Source organism: Oryza glaberrima, chromosome 2 (assembly GCF_000147395.1).
Source record: "Oryza glaberrima chromosome 2, OglaRS2, whole genome shotgun sequence".
Taxonomy (NCBI): Eukaryota; Viridiplantae; Streptophyta; class Magnoliopsida; order Poales; family Poaceae; genus Oryza; species Oryza glaberrima.
In genome coordinates, this window is record NC_068327.1 from 10,519,407 (window position 1) to 10,535,758 (window position 16,352).

The following is a 16,352-nucleotide window of genomic DNA, read 5'->3' on the forward strand; positions in this document are numbered from 1 at the left end:
CGCCCATTGCAGAAGTCAAGTCTTCAGGCTTAGCTCGTTTTTTTCTTCTTTTTTCCGCTGCATTTGTAATCTTTTATATTTTTGTAAGACGTGGATCTGTATGTCAACAATTGTCGTTTGTGTGCCCTGGCTGGTCCTGGACAGGGGTTTAATACACATTCAGCTCAGAAATTCTGGTTCGTGAATATCTAGGCGTGACAATTACGAGGGGGAACTAAATTGACAAGTGATCACAATTATATTTTTTCTTAAAACTAGGAAGGTAGCCCGCGCACATGCGCGTGCACCTTATTTAATGTGCATGAAATTTTGTTAGGGATGTCCATGTGTGGGTGTTTCTCTATCTAAATAAAAATTGAACTTATTTAATGTGATTTGAATGCTGGTTATAATTTTCTTATGATTACCCTTGCAGCACATAAATTCTAAACTAAAATTACTTGAGACTGTACACTTCATAATTTATAAGAAAATATTATGTCGAAACAATAGATGTAGTTCCTATGAGAAAATTTTGGTCATTTTGACTTCTCGCAAAGATATCTTACCCCCAAACATTTGCTCAAAAAGTCATTTTTTTGCTAGATAGTATTTGAAGTTTTACATATTTTCATTCCATTAGCGTTGCTAGAAGTTTGAATGTTTCTGTTTAGAATGGGTTTTCAAACCAATTTTTTTTAAAAAAAAAGATAAATTTTTTTAAATTTTGATTCTTTTCATGTACATTTTTTAAAGAAATTTGGGGAATTCCACTCTATGAAGCATATTTGAAATGATTTGATTTTTGCAATTTGGGTTAAAAACATAAGTGGGTTGAGCCTACAACCTGACATGGGGTAAAGTCATCTCTTCTAAATTATCTCACTTCAATTGAGTAAGAAATATTAAAATAGAGGTCATGTAATAAATACACATTATTATGTTGTCTATAAAAAATTAACGCTAGATGGGGTACAAATTATGACGTAAAACACGATATCATTTAAAGTTTTCCTCTAATTTATTGGTGACTTCATAGATCATATAGATAATATAGACTCTATGATTATCTTAAGATTATTTATTTATCTTCTAAATCGATCATTGATTGATAAAAAAGCACCAAGGTCATATTATATAGGTAAGTAGCCCCCATATACATGTTGAGAGAAATTAATAAATTTGATAGAAAGTGTTAGGGTCTAACAGGATATAAGTAATGGGTCAACCAGCTTTATTAAAAATTAAGGTGGGATATTCTGATTTTCAATGACGAATTTTAGTATCTTTTTTAATTTATTGTTGGCCTCAAGATGGATGTGGGTCCAGAATATAATTTTTATGTTAGCATTTAAATATAGACAATATGAATATTAATGTATTGATTTCACTAAAAATATAATAGTTCGAACAGATCATAAGTTGAATATATGATTTGAAAAGTTATAAATATTTTATTTATATTGTTCCTATAAGTGCTAGTAAGAGAGAGAAGGACAGGGACAGTGGGATACATGGCTAGACCTAATATGTGGAGGTTAATTTGTGGTTTTTCCTCCATAAAGATTAATTTAATTTTAATTATCATAATATAAAAATAAGAGAAAAGGAACATCACACCGCACGGGGACGGGAAGGGAGGGAGGAGGATGTTTTTTCTTAAAAAAATGATTGATCTAATGACCTAAAATAATGTGTTGGATGTTTAAGTCGAAAACAATGGTTGGATGTTTTGTTTTTAACTTAAGAGAGACCAGTAGTGGTTTAGAAATATTTATAGGATGTTTAATGTACTTTTTAAGTCTTTAACATTGCAGGGGCCGGGAGTGAGGAAATAAGGTTTGTGAGTTTTTTTAAATAAAAATCTAATAACAACCTAAATGATATGTCCATCGATTTAAGTCGAAATGGTGTTTTGTTCTTAATTTTTTATGATTTTCTCTAATTTATAATTTAGGAGTGTCACTGTGTGGTTTATAAGATGGTTAATGGGCTTTAACGCCGCATAGGAGCGCGGAGGGAGGTTTGGGATATATTTTTTTTAGAAAAAGATAAATCTAATAACCTAAAATAATGTATATAGATGGTCGAATGTTTTTTTTAAGGTTTTCTCTAATTTAAGAGTGCTATATACTCATCCCGTCCCATAAAACCTGAACTTAGAATAGGATATGGCATATGCGAGAACAGCGAATTTGGACATGTGTTTAGAAATATTTATATGATGTTGATTGAACTATTTATTAGGTGAGAATATAGGAAGTTGGCTAGATCTAGTAGGTTGATGGGCTTTTTAGGCCCATAAAAAGGTATTTAATTTAAATTATATGGGGATTAAAAAAAAGGAGAGGAACGGTACATGCGTGCGGAGGCTCACGTCCGGACGGAGTTATTTTTCTTGTGAAGATAGATCTAAAGATGAAAATTAATGGGCCCACCAATTTAAATAAAAATCAATGGTCAGATTTTACTAATTTTTTAGAGTGACACATGGGGACTTAAGAGCATTTATAGGATACCACATGGCAGCCTTAGAGCGTTTGTAGGAAGTTTAATGGACTTTTAGTATACAATAGATAGATTATATGCAAATTTCAATGTTTTCTTTAGGTAATGATGCATCGTATTAACATGAAAAACATATTACAACAAAAAACATAGGCAGGAAGTTATACTGCATATACTTATTTATTTATGAAATTTAGCATGATAAGAATGTTGAGCAAATATATCATAAGCGGTGAAAATATCGACCGAGATAAAAGTCTAGATAAATAGGCTTTCATCTATATCGATTTTGATAAAATGATTAACAAACTATCTATCTTGCAAGTATTAAGGAATATTTAGAAATTTGAGATGGTAGCCATCTAACGACATGATTATGATTATGAGATATTAATAAAATGTAGTATTATACAAGGAAAAGGAAAAAAAAGAATGGCATGGCTTGTGCTTCTTTTGGTTAGTGACTAATTAATCCTACACGATAAACATAAGAAGCTGGAAATTCAGAATGGCACATGATGTGATGCTGTTAGCTAAGCTGTGCATGCATCGGCAGAATCCTATGACTTACTCTGAGTTTGAGTCACTGACATGGGCCAACTGGATAGAGGGCACACATATCAGTGACACAAGTTAGAGAAAAGTAAGTTAGAGGATCTCAATTTGGTTGGGTTGTAGTTTAAGGCTGCGTTCGGTATAGGAAGTTTCCAACCCCTCTTCCTCGTTTTCCGCGCGCGCACTTTTCAAACTATTAAACGGTGTGTTTTTTGCAAAAAGTTTCTACACGAAAGTTGCTTAAAAAATCATATTGATCTAGTTTTTAAAAAAATTAGTTAATACTTAATTAATCGCGCATTAAATGCTGCTCCGTTTTATATGCCAGGAGTGAGGTTCCCAACCCTCACTCCCAAACACAGCCTAAGAGCCTTATTGGTTGCCTATATTTTCTAATAAGCCAAAATGGCTTATCAAGAAAACTGTTTAATAAAACCAAAAAGATGTGGTGGTTTAGGCTTCAGAATCTATAGGCTGTTTAACCAAGCCCTTCTTGCCCGTCAAGCTTGGCGTCTTATAGAATTCCCTGATAGCCTCTATGCAAGAGTTCTGAAGGCGAAGTATTTCCCCCAAGGATCCCTAATTGATACTACCTTCAGTTGCAACATTTTCCCGACTTGGCGTGCTATTGTTCGTGGGCTGGAGTTATTGAAAAAAGGGATCATATGGAGAGTTGGTAATGGGAAGTCTATCTGCGTGTGGAGAGATCCCTGGATTCCACGTGATCACTCAAGAAGACCTATTTCTTTGAGAGGTAATTGTTGGCTAAAATGGGTGTCTGATTTGATAGACCAAGATGGCTCTTGGAATATTACAGAGATCAATAGATGCTTCCTTGTTATAGACGCTGAGATCATCCCAACTATCTGTCTGTCTCCTCATTTGGAAGAAGATTTTTTGGCTTGGCACCCAGATAAGACAGGCCGGTTCTCAGTGCGGAGTGCCTACAGCCTTGCTTGTAAGCTGGCAAACACTGAAGATTCGTCAAGCTCATCTGTAGTGGGTACACACAAAGCCTGGGACTCAATCTGAAAGTGTAAGATGCCGCAGAAGATAAAGGTCTTTGCCTGAAAAGCTGCCTCAAACTGTTTACCAACCATTGTCAACAAAAAGGTACGAATATTTGGAGTCGACAGATACCTGAATCATTTGTAATCAGGAGAAGGGGGATACTGCTCACGCCCTCTGCAGGTGCCCACACGCGAGGAACTTGTTGTCAGCCATGTTCAATGCAGGCAACATCTCTCTTGATGTGGAAAAATCTCGTTTCGGTAATGAGTGGCTATTTGACATGCTGGAGCAACTCCCTGCCCATGAGCACGAGATGTTCTTAATGACGCTATGGCGGAATTGGCATGTTCGCAATGAAATCACCCATGATAAAGCAGCCCCTCCGCTGGAAGTTTCGAAAAGATTTGTTGAAAGTTACATAGCCACGCTTTTCCAGATCAAGGAATCACCGCTGAAAGATGTGGAAAAAGGGAAGTCTGTAGCGAGTTTGTCTGTCACTGGCAGGGTAAGAGACAGAGCTTCTGATGATCATCGAGTTCCGAATCCCGTATTGCATTGGGTGAAACCTCAGGTTGGTTGGATGAAACTCAATGTTGATGGATCCTTTGATGCTGCCCTATGTAAGGGAGGAATTGGTATGGTTTTACGGGATAGCAGTGGGAATACAATCTTCGCGTCCTGTAAACCGCTGAACAGATGCACAGGTGCTCTCGAATCAGAACTGCGTGCCTGTGTAGAAGGTCTGAATCTAGTTCTCCATTGGACCCTGCTCCCAATTCTAGTTGAAACAGATTGCATGTCTGTAGTGCAACTGTTAAATGATGGGGAAAGGGATCGGTCGGAATTGGCTAACATTGTTCATGAGGCTAAACGCTTGCTAGCCGGGACTAGGAGAATTCTAGTCAGTAAGATCCATAGAAGCCAGAATAGTGTTAGTCACCTGTTAGCTAACAGGGCCAAAGTTGACTCTGTCTCTGGGGTTTGGTTGGAAGGAAGTTGTAATTTTATCTTACGTTTAGTGCGTGAGGACATTTTAAGAGAGTAATATATTTCTTCTTTCCCCGCAAAAAAAAAAGAAATACAAGTTAATTTATATATGAAGCTTTTATATATTTGTTCGTAGCAAGGTAAAAGCCAATGCTATAAAGAAATTTACGTTGAAAATAAGTTGAAATCAACTTTAAATTCAAGTTTTAAAATTCAAACTTTCGTTTTTGCTTTGTGTTATTAGGCCAACCGATGAGGCTCTAAGCAGTTGTGTTGGGGGAGGCTAGGCCTCCTCCCGCCCCCTGGCTTCATCCCTTCGTGATTGACAAGTGCACAAGCAAAACGAGAGAAATATAGTAGTCCCTCTACCCCAATTTGACCGTCCACTAAGATTTTGAGGTTTTTCCTAAATGACCATCATACAATAAGTGGGAGTAAATGGGAATCGCTGAATGCGCTGCACGCATGCAACCATATGCATGTAACTAGCCGAGATTAATTTCTGATGGTGTAACTAGGTATGAAAATGGTTCATAAAGTTTCCTATTTCCTGACGGGTTTTCGAAACGGAAAGTGTCAGTCAGAATTTTATCGGAAATTTTTAGAAATGGAAATGAATTCAGATTTTTTTTTTCAAAATCAGAAATGAATACGGTGAGGCTACTATTGGTCGAAAACCGGAATCGGTCAGAAACTTTCCGAAGATAAATTTGGAAACTTTTCGAAAACAGAAACTTTTTATATATATAGCTTATTAGCTTCAGCCTTCTCTACTCTATATGTTTAGATTTCTACATAATATTGAGATGGTTAGTTGAATGTAGATAATTTTTTAGTACGGTGCTTTAGATATGTGTCCACCCCCTACAGTAGCAGGCTCACCATGAGCTTCTCACTAGGCTCCCGCGCCGCTCCCTTCCTGTCTCCCAAGGGTGTGACCTGAGGAATTCCCGCGCTCACACCGTGATCTCCGCCGGAGATTCGCCGGCGACAGGGAGCGCTGCCGCGTCGCCCTAGAATCGTCAGTCCATCGCCTGACATACTCTTCAGTATTCCTATTCCTTTTTCGAATGACTTAAAAATCGATATTATGTTTACTACACTATCTAATAACAATAAAAATACTAATTAAAAAAGCGGAAGGAGTATCATTTAAGAGCGGGTTGTTTCATGTGTGGTTGCCACCACTTCCACGTCGCTAACAGACTTATTAATTGTAAAAGTAAGGTACTCTGTTCATCGTACTCCGTACAGAGTAGCATCAATGATAGAAACTTCACCTTTTTTTTAATGTTTGATAAAATGGGATGCGTCACCTCCGGATGGACCAACGGATTGTTGGTCGTTGGTATAGCAATATCAATATTATTATGGCTCTTAGTTGACTCAACTGACAAGTCTACGCCTGCTCTTACTATTTAAGAAGCTTCCAATGCGCTAACGCAGCCCAGCGATCTGCGCGTCACAACTCACAAAGCCGGGGTAGCTTGAGGTAGTGGTGCCCTGGATTCTAAGGTATACCTTGCTATACACTGATCCTTATGTAAGTTCGTCTGTAATATATACACGTAACTGGTAAAATTTGTCCGTGCAATTGCACTAGCTAGTTTCTAATATTATTTCATTTCAAGCAAATTAGTTACTCGCTCCGGCCTAAATATAGCGGCCTAATTTGATATACAAAGGCAGCAATATTTTAAAACGAAAAAAAAGTACGTGATACATATATAATATAATTTCTTGATATTGTTTGTTTTTTCACGTGCCCTACTGCACATTTATACCTGCGAATATGCCCCCTTTAGCACATTCTCAAAAGTTGGAAGCCAACAGTAAATCTTTGGTGTCGCTAAAATTCTTAAATTCTAGGTGTGTTTAGTTCGCAAAAAGAATTTTTTTAGTTGTCACATCGGATGTTTGACCGGATGTCGGAAGTAGTTTTCAGACACGAATGAAAAAACTAATTTCATAACTCGCCTGAAAACCGCAAGACAAATCTTTTGAGCCTAATTAAGCCGATATTAGCACATGTGGGTCACTGTGGTACTTATGGCTAATCATGGATTAATTAGGCTCAAAAGATTCGTCTCGTGATTTTCATGCAAAGTGTGTGATTAGTTTTTATTTTTATCTATATTTAATGTTCCATACATATATACAAAGATTTGAGGTGACGTTTTTAGGAAAAAAATTTGGAACTAAACCATGCCTCTTTAAATAAGTTGTGTCAAAACCTGCGCAATTTTAGATACTAGTATTTAACTGTGATTGGTGGCGTCCATGCCTCCTGCAATATACTTGCCATGAATGTCCACGAGGATATTTTATATTACTCCCTCCGATTCTATATTAATTGACGTTTTAGACAAGGTTGAAGTTAAACTTTATAACTTTGATCATCAATAATTTTAAAAATATTTAGTTTAAAGGAATAACATATATAAATTTGTCTTTCAAAACACTATAATAAAAAAGTAAACATATATTTATTTATTATATATATTATAATAGAAAAATAAAGGTCAAAGATATATTTTGTAGACCGTGTTCTTGTCCAAAACGTTAATTAAAATGAAACCAGAGGAAGTATATAAAAAAGAATAGAATCCATTCCAGAGTTTTAGCACTCCAGAAATTTTGGAAGCTCGATTGTGAAATGCCAAAACTGTCATCAATTTAAAGCTGCCAGAAAAAGGGTAGGTGAAATCAATATATTGTCGTGCCAAAAAAATATATAAAATATATGGTTGCCCTGATTCCTGTGTGAAGCAACATTTTCACTGCACTGCTCCAAACACGCCGAAGGAGGAATCAATTCACCATGATCCACTCTAGCTAGGACCCGTAAAAAATGGACAGTTTGGTCAGCAGGCTACTCCCTCCATCCTAGTTTAATCATCCCCTAACTAAAGGCGCTAAGAACAATAACAGCAAAATATTCATCATTCTTAAAATTAATCCTCTCATGGATTAAGTGTTCCATCGCTTCGTGCCTTATGGATTGCTAATGGTTTAAATATAATATAAATTAATCTTGTTTGGTTGCAAGTAACACATTCCAATGATACACATTTAGTACTCTTAATTTGAACAAATAAATGAAGATGATGATTATTTTGAAAAGGCCTTAAAAATATTAGGGGATGATTAAAATGGGATGGAGGGAGTAGTATTTCAGAGCTTGCTTCTCCATGTGAACATTTTGTCAAGAATGAGAATCATCGGTAATTCAATTCCCGTGAGGGCTAATACGTGAAACGGATTCCAACATATATTAGGGCATCCACAATGTACTACAAAAGTAGTCCATAGGGAATAAACTATTCCATTCAGCCATCTAGTAACATTGTGCAACTAGTCCATATAAAGAAAATAGCAAAAGATATCCATATGCATATGGACTACCCATATGACATAAATAATATTATCTATCTCTACTTCTCTCTCTTCTCCTAATGTTACATTGTACCCATATATATTGTGAGGATTGCTATAGTTAAAGTTTATTATATGGGTCCCATCTATATAGACCACTTTTGCCATATACATTGGTGATGCCCTTAGAGTTAGGGCTCCAGGGTGAGCTAGGTATGGAGAGGGCCAGAGGGGACGCTAGGGAGAGAAAAAAAGAGAGTCAGGAGGGCTTTTGTGCTCAGATGGTTCGGGCTTCTAAATTACTGTTTTATATTATGATAACTAGCTGGGTGGTCCGCGCAATTGCGCGGTTAGCAAAAAAATCATATTTTTTTAAGTATGATTTTACTTAAAATTTATTAAATAGCTATCTCATTGTTAAGACTTTGAAAGACCAAACCTTATCATCCTCGTGTTTCTAATTATATATTTTAAAAATCACACCAATTGCTACCCCTTATGTCATCTTCTTTATTTGCTTGCTCGATCTATCACTATTTCTATTTATTCATCTTGGAACCTTTAAAAATTAGATTTTATAGTTTTTAGAGTTTATTGTCACGTTAGGTTTCGTTTTTATAATTTCTAGATGTCCCGTCAAACGTTGCCATTATACTCCTGTACAGCCTGTCCACTATCTCTTCTCTTTTATTGTCATTGAGATTTTAAAAATCGAACTGTGACACCCCACACTTTTATCACTACAGATAAAAGTGCGAGAACATAGATTATTATTTAACAACCATTATTTTGCCAAATAATAATCCACCATCAGAGATCGCAACAGAGAAATAGTTAGAACTACCTTTAATTCATCCCTAGGAGCATTAAGACCATCTCTACTCCATCTTAACTTTCAAAGAACTGTACCTGTATAAAGGGGTTATATAGCAAAGGTGAGCACTTTCGTACTCAGCAAGTCATTAGTAGCAAAATGTATATGCATGAATAATAATATATAACTCTATATACTACAATACTATACCTTACGTAACATCATCACCTTCATTGTCATCAAAAGTAAAGTATATTTCTATTTTGTAAAAGAGTTTTCAAAAGGAGATTTATAAAAGCTAGAGTACACTCGTAACATTGAATAGAGTTTGTAGCAACTCCCCGTAGACTCCCATCCAGGAGATAGGCATGAATCACGATTTAATTTAGCACTGCGCAGGCTTCTATCACTGTACCCATAGCTACTCTTAACATGTTTGACTGTTGCACTTCACTAGATGCGGCACCATGCTAAGAGTACAGAACTTTTCCCCTACTTCAACTTACTACACTCCACGTTTGTGTTGAGCCTATCAGCTCTCCACACCACCGTGCTACTATATGCGCCTGGAATGCACTTCATCGGCATTCATAGGGTTTATATCATCTCCCATCCTACTACTACGTACCCATGTGGAGTATAATAAACTTGATAAGGTACTAGGTCCAGCCCGTCTTAAGACGAATCTATGGTCGACACGGTATATACGGTTCTTTGATACGAGTGAGGTGGTGATTAGTCCTTATATTTATACACCGTATGTAGGGAGAGCCCTGACCTGCCATCATCATCAATCATCTCATCCCTGAGCTCCCCCTACCCACCATACTAGTATCATGATGATCTCCATCATCATCGGCTTGTCAGTCATATCATCATGGTTCATTTCATTATATTCTAGAAAATACTTTTTGATGCAATACTAGGAGAAATATTTTTATGAAATAGATTTTTAAGTTGAAATAGAATTATCATCTACCAACATGATCAAAAGAGAGACTTGCCTGAGTTTCTGTAGCCGGTACTATCAAATGACCCAATTTCTGACTCTAGCCTTTTCCCTGCATTTTATTGTATACATTGATTTTCAATTAACTTTCAAACTTGAAGAATATAATTGGCTTATCTATCTATATTACAGTGCACCTAAAATTCTAGCCTGATGTACAATTTCTAGCATTCCATTAATTTGTATTGAGTATATATATTAGTTACTTGATTTAAACTAGACTTGATTTACAGATTTATTGACAGAGTTTTGCTAAGCTTAATGTTAGTGTAGACAACTAGTGTGCACTAAGCAATTTAACCCTTATTCCTGCTCTCCTCACTTATGTCTCTCTCTCTCTCTCTCGCACATACAACAAGCTGCATCTAGTTACTCATCCCCTTCTTCCATTTTCTTGGCTGTTGCTGCTGCTAATGGCTTTCTTCTTCCCCAACTCTGCTCCTCCCTTCCATCTACAGCACCACCCATGGCGCTGCCACCCCGGCGCCCACGGAGGTCGACGCCAGCCACCACCACTACACACCCCAAGCTAGCTCACTGCAAATCCCCTTTTCTCCCCCTCCCGATTTCTCCTCTTCCTCCCATGGTCCAAGCCCTACCAACAGCGGCTGCTTTCTCTCTCTGTGTGTGTCCCTCTCTCTCTCTCATGCTACCAAATGGATGTGATACCACTAATAGTGATGTGAAAGTGCAGGAAAATAGTGCCTCGTGCCATGGCTGCTCTATGAGGTGGCAAGAATGGCAAGATTTGAGGGGCTCACCTTTGTCTAAGGGACAAGTTCCTCCATGGTTGTGCTCCCGTGTTCGTCCTCGCCAATGTGTTGGTCTCTTCTCCTCCTTGATAGATCATCTCCTTGTCTAGCCAATTTCTCTTCTCCCATTCCTAGCCGACATAGAGATGGTATGAGTATTTGGCTGAGAACTAATTTGGCTACTAACTATTGGGATTGAGGGATTGGTTCTTGCAATGGATTGGGCAGAATCTTGCATTCCGCTGATTTGTGGATTTTGGGACTTTGGCTATTCCCTCCTCGCTCCCTATTGCTCTCCTTCTCCTCCCCTGATCTGCTCACTCCTCACCAAGTGCTTGGGGCTCATATGCATGCATCAGTGAGCAAATGGGCATGGCTGTAGCCATGCTTTGACTGCTTGTACAGCCATGCTTTGACTGCTTGACTGAGAGGTGATGAGGTTGTGCTACTACCTTTGTGGCCTTGTGTGAGTCCTCCTATGTGCAGCTATGTGATTGGTGGAAAATTAGTACTGCTGGTGAATTGAGGTCCCTTTGGTGAGGTTACTTCTTTATATGAGATGTGTGACTTCTTAGTGTTAATTAGCCGGATGACGAACCCAACTTAAGTGAGGGGTGCCAGACGGTATTAGCCGATCTAGGTATCTCGGTGAATGGTTGAATATACACCACTTCGTGTATGGGTCTGACGGCAATATTTATTTAGATATTACCTTTTGTGCATAAAAGGGTCAAGCTATGCATGTATGCATGTTCTGTGCAACCGTATATTCAAATATATGATGTATTGTATTATTAGTGTAAGTGTATGTATATGCTGACTGTTTACAGTGGCGTTTGTTTGTACTATATTTCCAATTATCACTATTATATTGTGGTTGTATATTGGACATTGTTTGTTTGTTTAACTTCGACGGATGTGAATTTCATAAATTTTGAGTGGCTTATTCTTATTTCCAACAATTTTGCTAGTTAACTAATTAATTAGTGATATATGCCACTTAATTTTTAATTTTTAAAATAGCTTAAATTTCCGGGTAACATAATTATAGTTTGGGTTTATTTTTACTTTCCAGAAGTCCCGCCAAACTATCAGCGGTTTTGCCATTGTACTCCTCTACTACTCGCTCGCTGCCTCCCTTCTTTATTGTCATTGAGATTTAAAATAGAACATGATTATCATTGGTTTTTTTTTACTTTTTGGAATTTCTGAATCTTTAAAAATTGGACTTGTAGTTTTATTTTTTATAATTTTTAGAAGTCTCATCAAACGATGCCACTATGCTCCTCTGCAGCCCGTCCGCCGCCTACTCTTTATTGTCATTGTGATTCTAAAAATCGAACATAACTATCGTTGCAATTCATTTTTTATTTTCTAGAAGTCCCGTCAACCGTCGGATCGTCGGAGGCTCTGCAACTATACTCTTATACACCCCGCTCGTTGCTTCTCCTTTTTATTGTCATTGAGATTTTAAAAATCGAAAATGATTATCAATGTGGTTTTTTTTCTTTATACTTTCTAGAAGTCCCGGCAACCGCTTTACTTGTTTACTTCACGGCATGCCTGATGTCCCTCCTTTTAATCGTCATTAGGATTCTATTTGGTGTTTTATTAATAATTTTTATATGCCGTATTAACCGCCACCAACTCTACTACTTTATAGGCATGTTACTTAATTTATCTCGTCATGTGTTTTAGATGGTCTTTTCTTTCAATAGTCTTTATTTTTATCACAAATTTTAGTTATTTATAAATTTTATTCCTAATATAAATCTTTTTTTCTAATTTCAGAATTTATTTTTTCTAAAAAATTAGTTAATACTGTATTGTGTTCTTTTAATGTTTTTATTTTTTATTTTGAATTTTAATTGTTTCAAAATTGTATTCCTACTTGAACTCTGTTTTAAATTTTCTAATTTTGGATATTATTATATTTTTATTCGAAATTTTAATTAATCTCGTATTGGGTTCTTATATGGATTCTTCTTTCAATATTGCTTCTTTTTAATTACGAATTTCAGCTAATTTTAAATTGATTTCCTACTTGAACTCTTCTTTATTTTCTTTTGCTAATTTCAGATTTATTTTTATTTTTATTCCGAATTTTAATTAATCTCGTATTGGGTTATTAGATGGACTCTTCTTTTAATATTCCTTATTTTTAATTCCGAATTTCAGCTATTTTTAAATTGTATTCCTACTTGGACTCTCGTTTCCTTTTCTAATTTGGATTTTATTTTATTTTTATTTCAAATTTTGATTAATCTCGTATTGGGTTCTTATATGGAAACTTCTTCCAATATTGCTTATTTTTAATTCCGAATTTCAGCTATTTTTAAATTGTATTTCTACTTAGACTCTCCTTTCCTTTTCTAATTTTGGATTTTATTTTACTTTTATTTTTAATTTTGATTAATCTCGTATTGAGTTCTTATATGGAAACTTCTTTCAATATTGCTTATTTTTAATTCTGAAATTCAGTTATTTTAGATTGTATTTCTACTTGGACTCTCCTTTTCTTTTTTTTTCTTTTTCTCCGATTAATGTGGGAATTTCTAACCCCACAGCGAACATGGTGCCTCCTTTCAAAGCTGTTTTAATAATATAATAGATAGATAGATAGATAGATTACCGTATTTCTAAATACACCAATAGTTATTATCTATTTCTTTATTTGACCCATAATTTAGAAGCCCATCAACTCCTTAACCAAATCTATGAGTGCAAAGTTAAAAGGGAGACAATTTGTAATTTGCATAGTGTATCCTTGAATTAATTTTCTTATATTATATGGTTATGCGAAATAAAATGTGTGATTTTCGATATTTGTTATTGATTTTTGTCGATACCAATGCATTTTCGTTCATATTGTTCTGATTTTGGTTTCTGATATTATTATACTGTTTTTATTTTCGAATTTACCGTTTCCGTTTCCAAGAAAACGATTGGGATGTTTTCGGACCTTTTTCATCCCAGGTAAGTGGTCAAGGCGCGCGATTGTACGTCCATTACACGCACTCGGTAATTCCAGATGCAAAATTGATTTACCGCTAGTTTCCAATTTCCAACGATGCAGGTAAGATCCACAGCAACGCCATGAACACGCAGGTCGACGTCGAGAATGTGGACGTGGTCATCAAGCCTAGCATGGTACCTGCCCATCAGGGTTGGCAGACTAGCCTCTGCGACTGCTTCGGAGACGGCTGCGAATCATGTATGCAAAGCTACGACTGACTGGATTTTTCTGGTTTGGTGGTACAATGCAATGTTTTTTCCGTTTCATGGCTTAATTTCTCGACCTGTTGGCAGTTTGTTTGAGTGCTTGGTTCCCTTGGTTGTCGATTTCCTGCATCGGTGAAATCGTCGATCAAGGCTCCACAGGTAGGGGTCATCTCCTCTCCCATAGCCCCATCCAAAGTGCTTTGCTTTGGACCGGTTACCGATAAAACAGAAGAGCGTTTGGATTCAGATATAAAATTAAAGAAACCATCAAACTGAATTTAGATCGAATTAATATCCGCTGATCAGGTGGTTAATTAATTATCGGTATTCAGTTTCAAAATTTTGCATTTTCACGCTTATTATTATATCCGGTTACAGATATGTATGTGAAGATTTTCTACATTTGCTTACCGATATGCATGTTTTCTCTCTTGTCAATTTCCTTTTGGTCTCCTCACCAATTAGAGTGGTGCTGTATCTGCTTCATCTACCTCATTGCCGCTTATTTCGGCGTGTGGTGGGCGTACGCGGGGTGGTACCGCGGAAAGCTCAGGGCGCAGTATGGCTTGCCGGAATCGCCCCTGCCGGACTGCCTCACCCATCTCTTCTGCCACTGGTGCGCGCTGGCTCAGGAGCACAGGGAGCTCGCCGCCCGTGGATACAACGTGCTGAATGGTACGTACTCCCTCCGTTTCAAGACACCGTTAACTTTTTAACACATATTTAACCGTTCGTCTTATTCAAAAAAGTTTGTGAAATATGTAAAACTATATGTGTACATGAAAGTATATTTAACAATGAATCAAATGATATGAAAAGAATAAATAATTACTTAAATTTTTTGAATAAGCCGAATAATCAAACCCATACTAAAAAGTTAACGGTGTTAAACATTTTAAAAGAGAGTAGTATACTCCCTGCTATATATGCATGTGCCGCTTTAGACGACACTGCCAAGGCGATGCAAACCCCAAGATCTAACGGCGTTTTCTTTGGCGATTGGCATATGCAGGTTGGGACGGCCGGCCGCAGGTGGCTGCAGTACCGCCTCCGTCGCGTAGTGCGCCCGCAGTCCAGGCTCCGATGAGGCGATGAACCAGGAGCAAATAAATAGCTCGCTCCGTCCACCGAACGAAGCCATAAGATAAGTGGCCCAGTGCGAGAAAAAGTGATATCTCGTGATATCTTTATAAAGACTGTAAAATTGCTTGTCTATACATCTATATTCAACAGCTGTGTAAAGAAGTCAGGCATCTGAATAATATTTGACGTCGCCCTAGTTTGATAAACTAGGAAGAGAAGAAAAGCCCATCCACATAAGCAGGCATATGTTTCTCAAACTTTTTATTATATATCTTAAATATGTGAGATGTATATCTATGTGTCTTCTTTAAGAATAATATTATTCTACTTTAAATTTGTTGTATTTTTTCTCACTATAAGTTTATAAGTTTTAGATTGCTCTAAACGTTGGTTATGGTTTTATTGCAAGTATCCACGCAGTGGTGGATCGAAGAATTTTCTTGAAACTCCGCAAAGCTAAAAATAGATAACAAATGTACACAATTTCATACTACTTCAAAAAACATTTACTATGAACGTGATTGTGATTTTTTAAGCATTTGCTTTGCTGGTTTGCTTAAGTACGGTAATTAAGTACTTCCTACTGTTGTATGTGGCTGGATGGTAAATAATCACATAAATCAAGTCCTAATCTACTGCTGTGTGCGGTGAAGCCCGGGCAGCTGCCCATGTGGCTCCGCCATTGTATCCATGGAACAAATTCTAAACTAAAATTGTTAAAACTACAGAATCCCAAGACTATGGAATCTTGAATTTATGTAAAAATATCGTGTTGCAATGATTCTGTTAGTTATTGTGAAATTATGAAACTATAGATGTTCTTTTGAATATTTTAGCATGCTTCTAGAATTCAAGCTTCTAATTGCCGCCTCAGAGTGCCTCGCCAGCATATACTACGACAGAAAGTTTGACGGGTGTCAATTGAAAATTCCACATTAGCTAGGGACCGGATTTTCCAGCCGGCAGCACGGAGAAGGCACTGATGATCCTAGGTCATTGGTGCAACTAGAACCTTTGAGGTGCACACGATGCAAAAAAAAAATTGAGGCACACACGA

General features: G+C 36.9%; 1 protein-coding gene across 3 annotated transcripts; it reads left to right on the forward strand.

The window, feature by feature from the left end:
- Nucleotides 1–1,193: 1,193 nt before the first annotated feature.
- Nucleotides 1,194–15,532, forward strand: LOC127763470 (cell number regulator 10-like). 3 transcript variants are annotated; one of them, XM_052288179.1, is made up of 6 exons: nt 1,194–6,555; nt 13,929–13,966; nt 14,067–14,204; nt 14,300–14,371; nt 14,678–14,887; nt 15,225–15,532. In XM_052288179.1, exons 3-6 carry the CDS (start codon nt 14,087–14,089, stop codon nt 15,305–15,307), a joined length of 483 nt encoding a protein of 160 aa, XP_052144139.1. In that variant the 5' UTR covers nt 1,194–6,555; nt 13,929–13,966; nt 14,067–14,086; the 3' UTR covers nt 15,308–15,532. The 3 variants fall into 3 exon arrangements, with proteins under 3 accessions (XP_052144139.1, XP_052144141.1, XP_052144140.1); XM_052288181.1 differs by having other exon boundaries at nt 14,678–14,877; XM_052288180.1 differs by lacking the exon at nt 1,194–6,555 and having other exon boundaries at nt 13,403–13,966.
- Nucleotides 15,533–16,352: the final 820 nt, after the last annotated feature.